We start from the raw sequence: 17,433 nt of genomic DNA on the forward strand, positions 1-17,433 counted from the left end.
TTAACAAAGAACCAATTATTAATCCCCCAGGGGAAACATTTGAAATATTAAAGTCATTAATTTGCATCTATACCAAATGTTTAAGTTTATTTTAATAGTTTTTTTAATTACAAATGCCAGGCTAACATTTAAATTACTACCTATTCAATGTTTTGTTTGGTAAATGGAGCAGTATCTGTGCATTTACCTTGACTTTGGCTGATATGGTTTCAACATAATCTTTGTTTTGGAAAATAATGGTATTTAGGAATTTTTACGATTAATTAATTTTGGCGTTTAAAGCAGAAGTGAGTGATCCGGTCGTTTTCGCTAATGCTGCGTTCCAGGCAGGCTTTTGAAATCGTAAATTACAGCTTCAAGTCACAACTTACGACTTTGTAGCGTTCCAGGCAACCCACTCGTGTTTTTCCGACCTGTTTTACCGGTGAAAGTCACTATAACGGCCACTCGTAACTTCCGACCGGTGAACTCGTACCAGATCGAACTGGTACCACTTCACGGTCGGAAAAATAAGAGTTTCCTTGAACGCACCATAACAGTCCTCGTCGCTACGTCACCACATTCACGGCGTTCCTTGGCTGCACACACAGCCCTGCATGCCGTTCTCTCTCCTCATTGGATAAAAACTGTAGGATACGATAAATGTTTTCTCCTCGACTCAGAGCAGAGCAGAGGGACTGACAGACCCGTGTTTCAGACCAAACACTCTATGTAAGTGATTGCTGTCGGAAGATATAACTATTTAAGACTTATATTAACACAAATATATCACTCACTTCTGCTTTAACACCACAAAAGTAATTGTGACATCCCTTCAAACATTTCAAGTCTTTTTGAATTTATTTTAATTGTAATGGTTATGGCTCATATTTAATGAAGACCTAAAATTCAGTTTCTCAAAAAAATTCAATATTACAAAAGACCAATTAATTATTTAACTGTTTGACTTGAACTACTAGAAATTGACTTTTACATATTCTAATTTATTGAGATGCAATACATATTAACAATAATTCTTCAGTATTGAGTTTGCTGTTGTTGATGAGCTCATCAGAGGTGTGGACTGGTCGCAGCAGGAGAGCGACAGGTGAAGGTGGTTTCATTAACGGCGGCTCAGCTCGGTCTGTTGGCCCGGCGCCGGTCGCTGCTGTTAGAGCTCAGGGCCGTGAACTAACTCCTCTAAATGGACTAAAGTCTTTTTTTTTTTTAAAAGCTGTTCGACTCACATCATCACCTCCCTTTGTTCTTTCTGCTGACTGGATGTGGACAGAGCCGGTCGGCTTCTGCTTTTCTCACAGCAGCACTGAGGTGTATCATTCGTTCTTTCCATTTTCAATTGGCAATAAAAAACAAAAAATGAAAAAGTGACAGATTATTAGGGTCACTATTGTATTCCTAGGTATTCCTCTTTCTTTCTTCCGAGGAAATCCTACTTCCCATGGGTGAAAACTCAACAAACTTTGCACAAAGGTCCAGTCCGATGCCAGATTACCTCAGCTGTGAACTCAAGCCGATAGTCCTGATGGTGGCGCTACAGCAAGCGTCTAAAGTTCAAAACTTTGAAAATTCATAACAAATCAACCATACGTGCTACAGCTTCATAACTTCCATCAAACTGTAGCCCCAATATTTAAGAAACTTTCGTACATTTAAACCCATTAAAAATTATTAAGTCCATCACTTCCAAACTTCTTAAACCTATCTCCTCCCACAATTTTTCCTCAATTGACACTAAACGTGCCACAGAGCTTCTTCAGACTGTCCTACACAAATTTTTTTTCTCAGATTTTTGATTTGTAAAAAATTGGTAAATTCTGCTAAAAAAAAAATTGGTAAACGCTACTGTAAACATATACCTGCATATTCTTGCTAAATACATTTTCAACGTTGATGAAAAAATGGACAACATTTGGGAATCATGGTAGATGATGTGTGGCAAATTTCTGAATTTATCTCAAAAAATTATGATGATGGAGTCAATGCAAGAATGGCATATTTAAAGCAGAAGTGAGTGATATATTTGTGTTAATATAAGTCTTAAATAGTTATATCTTCCGACAGCAATCACTTACATAGAGTGTTTGGTCTGAAACACGGGTCTGTCAGTCACTCTGCTCTGCTCTGAGCCGAAGAGAAAACATTTATCGTATCCTACAGTTTTTATCCAATGAGTAGAGAGAACGGCATGCAGGGCTGTGTGTGCAGCCAAGGAACGCCGTGAATGTGGTGACGTAGGGACGAGGACTGTTATGGTGCGTTCAAGGAAACTCGTATTTTTCCGACCTGTGAAGTGGTACCAGTTCGATCTGGTACGAGTTCACCGGTCGGAAGTTACGAGTGGCCGTTATAGTGACTTTCACCGGTAAAACAGGTCGGAAAAACACGAGTGGGTTGCCTGGAACGCTACAAAGTCGTAAGTTGTGACTTGAAGCTGTAATTTACGATTTCAAAAGCCTGCCTGGAACGCAGCATTAGCGAAAACGACCGGATCACTCACTTCTGCTTTAAACATCAGTTATTCACTTATGGAGCAAATCAATCATTTTTAAAAACAAATTACCAACATCTCCATGCTGTCTAGATGCAATATGTGTATTTTCAGATTTTTTGTCTTCATAACTGAATTATTTAGTTGGTCCCCTGGGCCGTGGCTGCCCACTGCTCCTCAGGGATGGGTTAAATGCAGAGAAAGAATCTCACTGTACAGCTGTATATGTGACAAATAAAGTACCTTTGATCAAAAAATACGAAACGGAAAAACAGGCTACAGAACTGAATTAGATTTTGATATTTAATCAATCGTTCGCTAAGCCCCGCCCCCATTGGTTGCTGTTGCGATGTCAAGTCATGTCAATAGAAACATTTCTGGAAAAGCTGTTCGTTGATATCAGAGAGAAGCAGTTCAAGGTTCGATGACACGGCCCGTTTTTCCATTTCGTATTTTTGATCTGAGCCTAAAAATGTAAGAGTCAAAATTTAAAAACAAATACCAAAATAACCCGTGACTTTTTCATTGCCATTTGAAAATAGAAAGAACGAATGACAAACAGATTGTGTTGACTTTGTGGAAGCCGACGACCAGATTTGTTTTGTTTTGTCCTGTGGAAAGTGGAAGGAGGTTGAACGCTGCACCTGTCTGGTTACTGCACGGTGAAACTAAACTAGTCCCAAACAAACCCACGTTTTTTACTTCTTGTTAAATGCGGTGAAGCCTCCTCTCACTGCACCAACACACACACAAACCCACACACCCTGTTATTCACCGTGGTGCGTTTAAGGCCTCAGTGCTCTGCTCATTCATCTGCTGCAGTCACAACCTTCACCTGTCGAGTACCTTGCTCCCTGCTGAGCTGTTACCTCACACACTCTGATAAAACTTATCTCTATGTTTTCTATATTTTCAAAAAATTGGTAGAGAGAGGAAACCGTCACCGAGGAGGCGCTGATAAAGATCTGATTTCCAATAATTCATGTAACACAATACACAGAGTTACGGAGACATCTGTTCGCAGCTCAATGATCCTGTTTTCAACATCTCGCTTTGTGCTGCCTCATTTGAAAGAGTGATGGCTGATGCGCTGCGGAGAAAACCGTCTAAAAGCAAAGGAATCAGCCCATAAATTGTACATTAGCATCAAAATCTCACTCGTAATGTTTCCATAAATTATTCACGCGTCGAGTACCTTCAGTGGGAAGAAGTTCTCACCCTGGATGAAACTGTGTCTCGTATAGATTCAAATGATTTCAGCTTCTTAAATGTGAATATTTCTGGTTTCTTTTTTCCTTTATGACAATAAACTGAGTCTCTCTTTGGTTTGTGGACAAAACAAGACATTTGAGGACGTCGTCTTGTGGTTTGAGAAACACTGATTGATATTTTTCAACATTTTATTGACCAAACAATTAATCGATTAATCGTTTAAATAATCAAAATAATCGTTAGTTGCAGACCTAGTCAATTTCATAGTAATGTACAGAAATAAAGCCAAGAAATAACGATCGATTGTGTAGAAATAGTCCAGAAATATCGGTCAATTGCAACGACTTGGTGGAGAAAAATTCTTTCCCAAAAACTTTTAAGTATGAAAAGCATGTGTAATCTTTTACCTTTATAAAAACATGACATTACTAAGAAATTGGCCGTTATTTCTAGGCTATTTCTTAACATTACTAGGCATTTAAAGGGATAGTTCACCCAAAATTGAAATTTTGTCTTGTATTGAAGTCCCGAAATGCGAAATTGTCCCGAAAAAAATTAAATAAGTCTATATTTCAAGCTTGTTTTGTAGCGGAAGCTTCTCGAAGCTCCTCTTCCTGGTTCATAAAATTTGGACGAACTGGGAAGAGGAGCTTCGAGAAGCTTCTGCTACAAACAAGCTTGAAAAATAGACTTATTTAATATTTTTCGGGACAATTTCGCATTTCGGGGCTTCAATACAAGACGGACATTAGATACGAGGTATTTGGATGTTTTTTGGTGTGTCTTTTTGTTACGAAGACAGTTGGTATCCATTTGCAACCGTCATATGGACATGCACTGCTACGCCGAGACCCACTGTAACTCAGAGAAGCCACGGAGGACTCTGAAACTTCTCCCAGCCCTTAGTCCACATGAGGGGGAGGAGATAATGAGTGAAATTTCAATTTTGGGTGAACCATCCCTTTAAATGTGAATTAAAAAAAGAAAGAAAAGCTAAAAGGTTCTTACGCTGGTGGCGTAGTCGATGTCCCTCCAGATGTTCGTCTCCCTGGACAGGTCCGACAGCTCGAACAGGTTGTCCAGCACCACCTCTCCGATCATGTCGTGCCGTGAGAAGCGGTCAAAGTCAAAGACGCTCATGTGCAGCTTGCGGACGGCCAGCTCGTCGTAAGGCACGGGGAACTGGAAGCTCTCGCTGAACGTGGGGTTGAGGGTTTTCCGGTGGACGCGGGTCTGGAACTTCTTGCGGTCGGGCAGCAGGTAGACCTTCACGTACGGGTCGGACGTGCCGCATAAGTCCTTGGCGGGAAGGTCCACCGCCTTGAGGATGTTGACCAGCAGCGCCTCGTTCTCGTAGTCGTACTTGAGCGAGATGTTAATCCTGCCACAGTTTTTGCTGCTGTTCTTGGACGAGTCCTCCGTCTCCAGCGCCTTCTGCTGCTGGTACAGCTCCGGCTGGATGCGGCCGATGCTGGTCGGCTTCTCCACCTTGTCCGGCTCGTAGTCAGTCAGGTCCAGGCTGCCCACCTGCATCTGTCTGGGCAGGTGCCTTTTGAAGGAGTTGTGCCTGAAACAGACAGAAAAGTGAAGCGTGAGAGAGGAGGAAACAGCTGCAGGTGGTTGTTGAGGAGCCGTGGCGGTGACAGGGAGAAGAAAAAATAAACTTTTGGGGGATTTTAATGGCTCCAGTGCACCGAACTGACCTGGGAGAAGCTGAGTTGAGTCACATCTGCTGCTCAACAAACACAACAGCCGGCGTTATCGGGAGTTATTTCCTGTGCCAGAGGAAACAACCGGTGGCCTGTGGCTTTTTATTTGTTGTGTTTTTTAAAAAAATGCATGAAAACAATCACGGCTGAGAGCTCCTCTGCCCTCGCGCCACTGTCAATCTCTCAAAACGCTTCTGAATACAGATCAAGAATATGTCAGATCTACATCTGTCACTTTCTTTTGAGAAGGTTTTTACTTGTCTTGCCTGTGGAGACGATGGATGTGAAGATAAAAACGTGACCAGATCTGCTGCGTCTGGACCCTAAACAGGTTTTTTTTTTCTTTTTTACTGCTTTAATGAGAGGACAAATGTGCTTTTAAAGGACAAGTGCACACGTGAGCAGAGTGGACGACTGATGCTCACTTATTAACACCATGAGACTGTGCAGCTGTGCGTGCTCTGCTGCAGCAAATGATTTTCTTTATTGTAATTTTTTTTTTCTCTCCCGCCATATTCCATTAATTCTCATGAAGAAGCCATCACATATAATTAGCTTTACCATAATGACCTGTGGAGAGATGCCTCTGAGGCAGAGAGCAACACCATCCACAGTATTTATTATAATTAACTTTGTAGATGCCCAAATTGCACCACATTGGAAATATCAAGCTCCACCGACTCATTAGCGATGTATTCAGGATATCTGGAGCCTCGGATTCTGCTTGTGTGTGCACACATGCATGTTTTGGTGACCCTTTAATTCACAGGCCGCTAATTACATTATAATGTCTAGAAATAGCCTAGAAATAACGGTCAATTTCATAGTACTGTCGAGAAATAACGACTGATTGCCCAGAAATATCGGTCAACTGCAATTTAGGACTTGGTGGAGAAAAATTCTGGCCTTTCCCAAAAAACTCAAAGTATGAAAAGCATGTGTAATCTATTACCTTTATGGAAAACATGACATTACTATGACATTTACTGTTATTTCTAGGCTATTTCTCGACATTACTACGCAATTAGTTGTTATTTCTTGGCCATTTCTTAACATAATTACGTAATTAACGGCCTGTAAATTAAAGGGTTACCAGGATATTCGGAGCCGCCTTCCTTCTGCTTGTGTGTGCACACTAGAGCTGCAACAATTAATCGATTAATCGCACAATAAATAATTATTAAAATAATCGTCAACTATTTTGATAATCTAGTAATCAGTTTGAGTCGTTTTTTAAGAAAAAAGTCAAAATTCTCTGATTCCAGCTTCTTAAATGTGAATATTTCTGGTTTCTTTGTTCCTTTATGACAATAAACTGAGTCTCTCCTTGGTTTGTGGACAAAACAAGACATTTGAGGACGTCGTCTGGTGGTTTGAGAAACACTGATTGATGTTTTTTAACATTTTTTTTACATTTTATTGACCCAACAACTGATTGATTAATTGTTTACATAATGTACAGGTTAATTGATAATGAAAATAATCGTTAGTTGCAGCCCTAGTCAATTTCATAGTAATGTCGAGAAATATCGGCAAGAAATAACAACTGATTGCGTAGAAATAGACCAGAAATGCAAGGAATTGGTGGAGAAAAATTATTTTCCAAAAACTTCAAAGCATGAAAAGCATGTGTAACCTTTTGCCTTGATGAAAAACATGACGTTACTATGAAACTGACAGTTATTTCTTGACGTTGTCATGTAATCAGCGGCCTGTAAATTAAAGGGTTACCAGGATATTTGGAGCCGCCTTCCTTCTGCTTGTGTGTGCACACTAGAGCTGCAACAATTAATCCAGTAATCGCACAACAAATAATTATTTAATTAACTGTCAACTATTTTGTTTGTTTGCAGTCAAAATTCTCTGATTTCAGCTTCTTCAATGTGAATATTTCTGGTTTCTTTGTTCCTTTATGACAATAAACTGAGTCTCTCTTTGGTTTGTGGACAAAACAAGACATTTGAGGACGTCGTCTTGTGGTTTGAGAAACACTGATTTTGACCCAACAACTGATTAATCATTTAAATAATCGACAGATTAATCGATAATGAAAATAATCGTTAATTGCAGCCCTAGTCAATTTCATAGTAATGTCGAGAAATATCGCCAAGAAATAACAACTGATTGTGTAGAAATAGTCCAAAAATTGGGGTGGTGCGTGGCGCAGTGGTTAAGGTGGCCGCCCCATGTAGAGGCTACAGTCCTCAACGCAGGCGTCCCCAGTTCGAATCCCGCGTCGGGCAGACCTTTCCTGCATGTCATTCCCCCTCTCTCTGCCTCCCCCTTTCCTGTCTATCTCTACTGTGTGCTATCAAATGAAGGCAAAAACGCCAAAAAATGTACTTAAAAAAAGAAATAGTCCAGAAATACAAGGAATTGGTGGAGAAAAAATATTTTCCAAAATCTTTAAAGCATGAAAAGCGTGTGTAACCTTTTGCCTTGATGAAAAACATGACATTACTATGAAACTGACCATTACTTCTTGGCTATTTCTTGATCTTACTACTCAATTAATTGTTATTTCTTGGCTATTTCTTGACATTATCATGTAAAATCAGCGGCCTGTAAATTAAAGGGTTACCAGGATATTTGTGCCTTGAATTCTCCTTGTTGTGTGCGCACAATCAATGCATGTGTTTGTGTGTTGTGTTTCCACATGGCTGCACGGCGCGGAGCAGCAGACAGCGGCTCAGCGGCTCAGCGACTAACCGGGTGGAGGAAGCCGGCTCAGTGGTCTGTCTCTGCATGCGCGTGGTGCGGCGCAGGAAGTGCTCCCTCATGGAGAGCTGCACGTCGGTGGGGATGTCGGGCGACGTGTGGCTTATCTTCACCGCCGCCTCCAGGAAACCCATCGAGCCCACGGGGTCCTTCACCTTCTCCGTCGCCATGGTGACCGGCAGCTGCTCGTGGTGGTGGTGGTGCGGCGGGGAGGAGGATGAGGATGGCGACTGCTGCTGCTGCTGCTGCTGCTGCTGTTGGAGGAGGAGAGGGTGGTGGTGGTGGTGGTGGAGGTGGTGGCGCTCTGCCGGGGCGAGGGACGGGCTCGGGCTCGGGAATCGGGCCTTATTGGCTCGCCAACACGGCTCCCAGCACAGCTTCCAGGAGACGAAGGTAAGGAGGCCCAGCAGAGCCAGGCCGCACACCTCAAACACGCCGAGCAGGAGGCCGAAAGTAGCGTCTGGTGGCGAGCGGCGGGGACCAGGAACGGCACGGGATCACACAATATGGACAAACAGATGGTGGACACAAGGGAGAGAGGGAGAGAGAGAGAGGAAGAGACATTCGATTAGAGCAGAGTTCCTGTGCTTAATCAGTGGGTTTTATATAAGACAGAGAGCCGAGCATTGTGGGAGATTCATAAATATTAAAGCAACCTCCATTAGTCCTGAGCTGAACCAAAGGGGATAAGAAAAGAATAGAAGCAGAGCAATGTAAACACAATTCAAATATGCATATATATATATACACACACACACACACATACACAGACAAGTTTCTCACTATAGCAGTAAAAGTAATTACGCTCTGACAAATGATAAAAAAACCAAACAATATTATCTGTTTGAGTTTAAAAAATGACTCATGGGAACAGATCCAAGGTGTCAGAGCTCAGAGTAGAGAGCGTCCTCTGGGATTCTCACCATGAAACAGATAAAAAATAAAAAACATAAAAAAATAATTTAAAAAAAGCGCCGGGTGCGAGTCAAACTCATTTATTTTCTCATATTTTTGAATGAGCTTCCCGGGGAAACAAGCAGCAGCAGCATACAAAGACCTGGAGACGCACCAGGAATGCTGACGAGGTGACGACGCTCCGCACGGATTCACAGCGCCGGGACAAAAAGAACAAACACACGGAAAAACATACAGCGCTGTATGTATAGTATCTCTGTGTGTGTGTGTGTGTGTGTGCAACGTAAATATATTTCCACCAGCTGATACTCAGACTTCTCTCTCTCTCTCTCTCTCTACGGCGCTCGCCAACTTTCAGCCGCGATTGAATTAAATTCCCTGACTTTTTTGCTGGAGTGTTTCTTTTTCCCTGCGTCCTCCCGAGTCTGATTGCTCCGATTTATCTACAATAACCCACAGTGAGAGGAGGGAAAACGTCTGACTGAGTGGCCTCACCAGAGGATCGCTGCACTCTGGTCTCTCCGAGCCACTCCAGAGATAACAGGAAGCTGCTTCAAGGCTCCAGACTGAATCAGCTCTTTCTTCGGCTCAACCTTTTTGAAAAACACGAGCATCAACCAGCGCTTAAACCTGCAGGTGAAGGTTGAGTCGAGGTTTTTTTAAAGAACACATGTGGTTTCTTATCTATGTGGGAAATCAGACGACTGGAGGAAGTGGAGGAAGTTAAAGTGGAAAAATGTTCTATTACACATCAAAGTCCTGCTGCACTCGAGATCGTTGAGAGCTGTTTCTAGATAAATGTACTCAAGCTTTTCTACTTTAGACTCTTCATCCACATCTCTGAGGGAACTATTTTAGAATAAATCCACCACGTTTTAAAGCTACAGTCACAGAGAAGTAGAGCTGGTTGGGGTTTGTTGCCATGTTCCTTCTGGTGCAGAGTCAGACCACTAAACGTCATTTCAGTAACAGTTGTGAGAAGAAAATCTTGAGTTTTCCACCAAAAAAAGGCAAAAAGTTTAGTTTTTTCCCTCTTTGTTATGTTATTAATAATATTAAAGTGATAGTTCAACATTTTGGCAAATTGGCCCATTGCCATAATCCCTATAGTCATAGCAGTAGGTTCGTTACCTTTAATTGTCGGTGCAAGCTATTTTTAGAACGGCGGAGCAGAGCGGTGAGCTGCTCAGAGCTACGCTACGGAGGCTCATGGGATTTCTTGGTTTCCCTCATCAAACTCATCAAATACACAATCCAACAACTCCACAACGCTCTGGTGGACAAGTTGTGACCTGCACATTCACCACGCTATGAGATAATAACACAACGTTACCAGACAGAGTCGTTTTAGAGGTAAATTCATGCAAAACCAGTGATGCGCGTTGCCTTCAGGGACAGTTTTTCATCAAGCAGTCTCTGCATTTACCTCTAAAACAACTCCATCTCAATTTGCCAAAATGTTGAACTATCCCTTTAACCTTGAGTTTTCCTCCCTGCAGACTCACAGCTGCTCTCCACTGGTGTTCAACTCAAATGCAGGTTGCGTCTTCAGGTACCAAAATCCAAAATTAATCCATTCAAACTGAATACTTAATATCGACTTTAATGTTTCTGTAAGAAGCCGGCGCCACCTTGAAACGAAACGGCAGCGACAACAACATCTGCTGCTCGTCTGCTCAACGTCTCCGTGTCAATTTACCAACGTTGGGTTTTGACATCAACGCGATTTTCACTCCGAAACAAGTCCAACATCTTCCTGACGTCACAGTAACATCTGGCGCCAGATGCTGGAAACCATGTGACTCTTGGAAGGAGCACGACACCTGTAGACTGGGAACCACTGGACTAAAGTAACAGCATGTAAACTATATAATACTAGATCCAACGCTTTTTCAAACCAATATTTGATGATTATCAGTTTTTTTCAAACGTATATTACCAATAATATTTGGTCATAATACCTGTTCTGCCCTACAAAGGCAGAAACTTCCAAAAGTGAAGTGATTTTTTAAAGCTTTGACCTTTGACCCTTGTTTGGCAGTTACTGTAGGCAAATCTTCCTTTGCATAGCTTACCAAAAAAATACTTTAATTGCAGAAAAATGATTTAAAAGTGAAGTTACTGCAGTATTATGTAGTATTTTCAATGTAGTCAGTCCCCATAGAGATCCATGTCCAACTTCACAGCAGGAAAAAACATGTTCACAGCCTGGTACAGAAACAGATTTGGCCTTTATGGTTAATTTTCTTCATAACAACTGAATTTTTATCTATCTACTACTTTACAGAGTGCTGACCGTCTGTGACGTCCAACTTTATTCTAAGGCAGCGATCCATCAAAGTCATGTCATGTTTTCTGTGTAAAACTGTCAAAGTCGCAGTAAAATGTGTAGAAAGTAAATTCCACCACTGATCCGTGATGTCAGATTGTATTAAAATCAAAAACAATGTTTTACGTCCGTCTTCAAAATGTCCTTAAACGACCAAGAGGCTGAATGAAGACACGTTTTCCACTGTATGTTGCACAAATTAAAGAGCTTTTCATGTTTCACCCCCCAAAAAATGCAAAAACTAAATGCAGTGTCCACGAAGGCAGAATATGGAGCTTAGTGGAGCGGTGGACGGGATTTGAAGTCTGGAGGATTTATGCCTGAGGAGGATTTCTCAGCTGTCCACGGCCCCGGCCCTCTCCGTGTCATCTGAAATTTCACAGAGCTCTCGGGCAAAAAAGCTTCATCTTGACTGGACTGTCGCTGGCTGGCTCTTCATCCGCCGTCACGGCAAATTGGAGTTGACCTCCGCCGCCGCAGCACCGAAAACACGCCAGTAAACACGGCTGTGGTGACAATCTGTCGCCGCAGAACGCGCAAACAGGTCAGAAATTTAAGGTTTGAGTGAAGTCGAGTAGAGTGAGCGAGCGTCTCGGGGGTTTGTGTGTTTTTTTACTTCACTTCCTTTAGCGTCTGACAGAGAGAAACGGCTCCGTTCAGACTAAACCGTTGTGTCAAAACGTTGATGTTAAGGAGTTTTTTTTTTAATTCTTTGACTTAAATTTGACGGATGCTGAAATCAAGCTCCAACTTCAGCAACTTAAGTTTCCATAAAGCTTTGATTGAACACAAGGTCGGCGGGGGCGACAGCTTCCTGAGTCGTGTTTCTTTAGCCTGTATTTGTCGACACTCAGGAAACATCAGCACCTTTAATTTAAGCAGAATTAACTTTTAGCACTTCCTGTGTGCAGAGTGGATTTGATACTGAACTTAAAACTTAAAAACATGAGCGTCATGGACGGCGTTACAGCTGCAGGTCTGAACAAAATAATAACAACAGCATCAATGAAGCTGGATGGAGACACACACCTGTTTAGTTTAGAGTGAATTAATTTTGTTTCCATGTATTTTAACTCTGTTTCTACTGTTTCTATCACATAAAGACAAAGAGATGGTCACTAAATTACTTTCTAAGACAACAACAAAAAAAAGGGGGGCGTTGAGTTCAACTGGATTCACCGATCAATCTGACTCAATAGTCGTTGTAGTAATTAATCGAGGGCGACGAGGCGGCTGCGTGTCAGGGAAATGGATTCTCCAGTGTTGTTGCGTTGTATGTGACCTAAAGGTCAGAAGGTTGGAGATCTTATTCTGGAGCATTTCTTTTACTGAATTGCTTGAAATCCTCTTCACACTCCAATTGCAACAAGTAATTAAACGCTTTTTCACAAAAATTAAAAAAGTCAGTGGCCTGTATAATGGACAATCCTGTAAAAACACCATCCAATCATTTTTAAAGGCACGTTCAAGTCAAATCAAACTGCTCTTCCTGCACTAATCGCATGTGTGCTTCAGTCTTTAACATATTACAATGCGGAAAAGACAACACCAGTGATCCGATGTACCACACTGAAGTCCAGTAGGAGGCGATGCACCACTGAGCTGGACGCTGGATGGTTTATTATGATGTCAGGTGTTTTCTTTGACACGTGAATGAGCCACGAGAAAAAGCTGGAGGAAAGTTAGCGATGAAGCCCCGCTATACGCAACAATATCTCAGAATGCTGCGTTGCTCACATTGGGATTACACTGGGGTGATATCGTCACTGTGCTAAGCATGCTGGGATACCTGATGGCACGACCCAATGTAAACCCAGTGTGAGCGACGCTGTAATGTGGGTTCACCTCGATGGGAACCCAACACTGAAGAAGCGTTGCCTGTTTCTGCGCTAAGGAGGCGTGGCTTTGGAGGGAAGTTTGGGAAAAGGGGGTTTGGACTTTTAAATTGTGTTATTTTCCCAAATGTGGCCTGGCCTGCTTGAAGCATTTTTCCAGGATCTCCTACTCTACCCCAACTTTAAATGCAGAATAAAATGTTTTCATGTCACATTTGTCACTTAAAAGGGTACACGCTGTCATTCCGACATCCCACCATTCCGACAAGGCTTTCAATATATGGAAATGTGCGTTACTCAACAGGTGACTCCCTTCTTTAAGACATGCTGATAGAGGAATACCCACATGGTTGTGCCTAATTATGCAGCAGAGCGCAGACAGGGACTAGTCTACCTGTCTAGCCAATACCTGGTCCTTTTACTAACTCCTTTCTTCATTGCCTAAACCCAGCAGTGCAAAATCTTTTGGGTAAAAAAATACGCTATTAAAGGAATTGTTGGAAGGCAGGATGTTTAAAAAAAGAAAAAAAATACTGTCATTCCGACCATAGGAGGCAAAAATTGTCAGAATGACGGAACATTTGATAGAAAATTAAGTGTTGCCATTTAGACAATTAGAGGCCTATGTCTCATACACATCTTTTGTATTTATTTATGGGAAACTAACTAATAAATGGAGACCCAGCTGCGGTCTGTGTTGGTAAATTGGTCTTCAGCTCAAAAACTTAACATGAATTTGTCTAAAAAACCAGCAGCAGCCTCTTCTACGTCTCCCCACAGTTTAAATAAAAACCTCTGCACCACAGCGACACTAGAAATGTGCGAGCTGCACGCAGAGCGGCAAACATGGTAGGTGGAGTGTTTGTGCAGTGACCTTTCGTTCACATCGCAGCTGTAAAATTACACTGCTGCTCCACCGACTATCACTCTCTGAACTTTTGCACTTTCTGTGTCTGTGTGTGTGTGTGTGTGCGACAGAAAGCCACAGCTGGTACAAGAACCCTCTCGAAGTATAAGAGTGTGGGATTTTAATGCGCGTACAACAGTTGAAATATACAGTTTCTATAGTAATGGAAGCAGCTGGATGCGTGTGACATGATGAGGTTAATGAGTTTACTCCAACACGTCGTCACAATCAGGTAAAAATAGAAGTGATGGAGGTGACACGGTGCCGATTCCTCCTCCTCTCTCGGCGTATTGTAGAGATGTTATGTGTGTATAAACGCACAGAGAGAGAGAGTTAATGATGCAGCGATAGTGAGACAGAGACGGAGAGCCGGGGCGCGAACAAATGTTAACGAAATAGATAGAGAGAGTGAAAGAAAGACATAAAGAAAGAAAGAAAAGCCATTGTTCTTCCTCTGCAGACAGATGGGTAATGGAGCAGAGCTGTGTGAACATTTTCACTCCCATCGCGCTCAACCTGCGCTGACAGCGTGAGACCGCTGCGACCTCTGGGTTTTTAGCACTCGTTCACAACGACTGCAACCCACAGAGGAGCGGAGGAGGAGCGGAGGAGGAGGAGGAGTGGACCGTCACCTCCCTGCTGCTGTCAATCAAAAAAGGGGTTTTTCCTGGTTTCTTTAGAGCTGGAAACACGTCTGACGATCGATAACGATTCACTGTGTAAAGACTGTAAAGCTGCTTCCTTCAGGTGGGATTCAGAGTGGGAGCAAAGGTGACGGACGTTGAGGAAACACCGTGTGAAGGATGGGAAGGATGAAACATACAGGGATCGACTGATTGATTGATTTATTGATTGATTAATCTCTTTGCCATAAAGCTCCACTGCGTGTGGTTGGTTTGCGAGTTCCTTCCGGGACCTTTCTCTCCATCTTATCAGGTGTTTCTGAGGAGGAGGAGGAGGAGGAGGAGGAGGAAGGCGCACAAATTTAATTAACGTTTGTTTTGAAGTGGAGTCACAGGGAGCAAAGTGAACCCCGGGGGCTTTTTCCCTCTTTTCTTTTCTTTTTTTTCAACCTTCATCAAGTGCTTTTCAAAATCTAACCTGGTTTCCATGGCAACCTGGTCATTAGGGAGAGCGCTCTCTTGTTTGCTGTCGTGGATTGACTCATCTCCGGCAGGAGTCCACTCAAGTGAAGAAATTAATACGCAAATAAATCACAGAGACGGTGATGATGTCATCAGGAAGTGATTATTAACAAGTCGACTTCAGCTGCAGCAGTTTACTGCAGTCAACGCTACAACTTTATATTATATATATTTTATACCTTCTTTATATTGAATGTGAGGAAATTTGTGTCAACGGGAGATCTGAATGAGTTTTTTTAATGTTATCCCCAAACTTTATTTTAATTCATCCTTTTATAAGTTGTGTATATTAGAAACTAGAACAATGTAAAGTATTGACACACGAAGTGCATGCAAATTTACTTTTTTTTAAACGTACATGCACAGTTTTTACATTATAAACCTATATGTTGTGCTTACGTATACGTGCTTATACGTTGGTCTGTCACAGTTATTACATAATCGCCTGACTGAAATTATTTTTTGCATGGTCGTTAAAGTTGTTTCCATTCATCATCTGTATAAAAACCGCTGGATGAAACAAACAGAAATCTCATATCTCCTGTTCCATCACTGTTTCCTCGTCGTTTCCCACCGATTGAGGTTTAACTGAGGTTCTCCTTCTTCTTCGTTTAATGACACATGATATGAGTGGAGCCACAAACTGTTTATCTGGAGGAGGTTAATACTCTCTAATATTCAACGAGCATCTATTGACATTAGCATCATGGATTTGGTGTCATCGCCAATAAACCTGTGTGTTATTAAACTATGTTTAAGCTTTTACTAGAACAGAAAAAGACGATTCAATCGTTGATTGCGATTATTAAAGCAGAAGTAAGCGAAATGTTTGTGTTAATATAAGTCTTAAATAGTTCTATCTTCCGACAGCAATCACTTCTATAGAGTGTTTGGTCTGAAACACGGGTCTGTCAGTCACTCTGCTCTGCTGTAAGCCGAGGAGAAAACTTTCCTTGTATCCTACAACCTTTATCCAATGAGGAGAGAGAACGGCATAAAGGGGCAGTCCTCTCTGTGTGTGCAGCCAAGGGAGGGCGGGGACTGCTAACTCCATCTGCTGACACGAAGTTAGCCAAAACGACTGGATCGCTTACTTCTGCTTTAATTAAATGTCAACTAAAATGTAATGATTGTGAGAGATCTACTTTTACATATATCTTGATAATAGTATTACGTTCTTTTAAAGGTACATTGTGTAACTTCTCCTGTTATCTATTCAGGAAAATCGATTATTTCGTTCCAAAGTCTGTTTTTCATTAAGCAGTAATCCCCCCCATCAACAAACTGAAGTGTTCCTTTCAGCTCTGAATTAGCCGTTCATATCATTCATATCTCCATGGAGCGGGTAAGCTCGGTGCTGGCTGCCATGTGGTGTCGCCATGTTTTTACGTTCAGTGGCAGCGTGACGGTAGGAAACCACGGAAACTCAGCGCAGACACCGGAGCTGTCGGCTCAGGTGGAGGTGGCGTCTGTGAAAAGTCACCGCGGTAACGCAGTGAGGAGGAATGGAGCGTTACACTGATGCTGCATTCACCTGCAGTCGGGCAGACGGCCGTCGCTAACGAACCAGATGTCATTTTAGTCACAGAAGTCCAGAGAAAGCCGGTAAAACGTGGGTCAGGTAAACAATACGACATCGCCATGACAACATATTGTCACGTGTATTGTTTTGTCTCGTGCTGACGGACCACTTGTTTACATAGAGGCTTGTTTATGCCGTTACGTGCAGCGGCTGTCGTCCGTCTGCCGTCTGCCCAATTTCACGTGAATGCAGCATGAAAAATACAACTGAGCTGATTGCGATATACAACCGCACCACTAGATGGGAGTAATTCTTACACAATGTACCTTTAAGATTAAATATTATATGATGCTCAGCTGACTCAGTTTTTAAATAAGTCTTATAACTTATTTTTATAGAACGATACTCTCTAACAACAAACGTCTTTCATTTGAGCGTGAGAGTAAATTAACATGTGTGGTTATGTGCATGTATGTTTTGTTTGCTTATGCACTTCACTTCTATACATTTGCACTTTATGCACCGAGGCTTTTTAATTTTTCTGCAAACGGTAGATGAGCTGCCAGACAAATGAATTTCAATGAAGTCATTCCTATTTGTCTATTTGTGTTCTATTTGATACTGGTTTTTATTTTTAGAAAGCACTTTGCTTT

General features: G+C 42.0%; 1 protein-coding gene across 1 annotated transcript in view; it reads right to left on the reverse strand.

The window, feature by feature from the left end:
• The window catches only part of syt6a (synaptotagmin VIa), a gene marked incomplete at both ends in the record, with an annotated part of 98,658 nt that overhangs the window by 17,639 nt on the left and 63,586 nt on the right, over positions 1-17,433 (reverse strand). Inside the window, 2 exons of the mRNA XM_083975317.1 lie at positions 4,709-5,267; positions 8,119-8,587. Coding sequence (XP_083831443.1) covers positions 4,709-5,267; positions 8,119-8,587 — 1,028 coding nt within the window. The remainder of the gene's footprint in view (positions 1-4,708; positions 5,268-8,118; positions 8,588-17,433) is intronic.

Source organism: Trachurus trachurus, assembly GCF_905171665.1.
Source record: "Trachurus trachurus genome assembly, chromosome: 7".
Taxonomy (NCBI): Eukaryota; Metazoa; Chordata; class Actinopteri; order Carangiformes; family Carangidae; genus Trachurus; species Trachurus trachurus.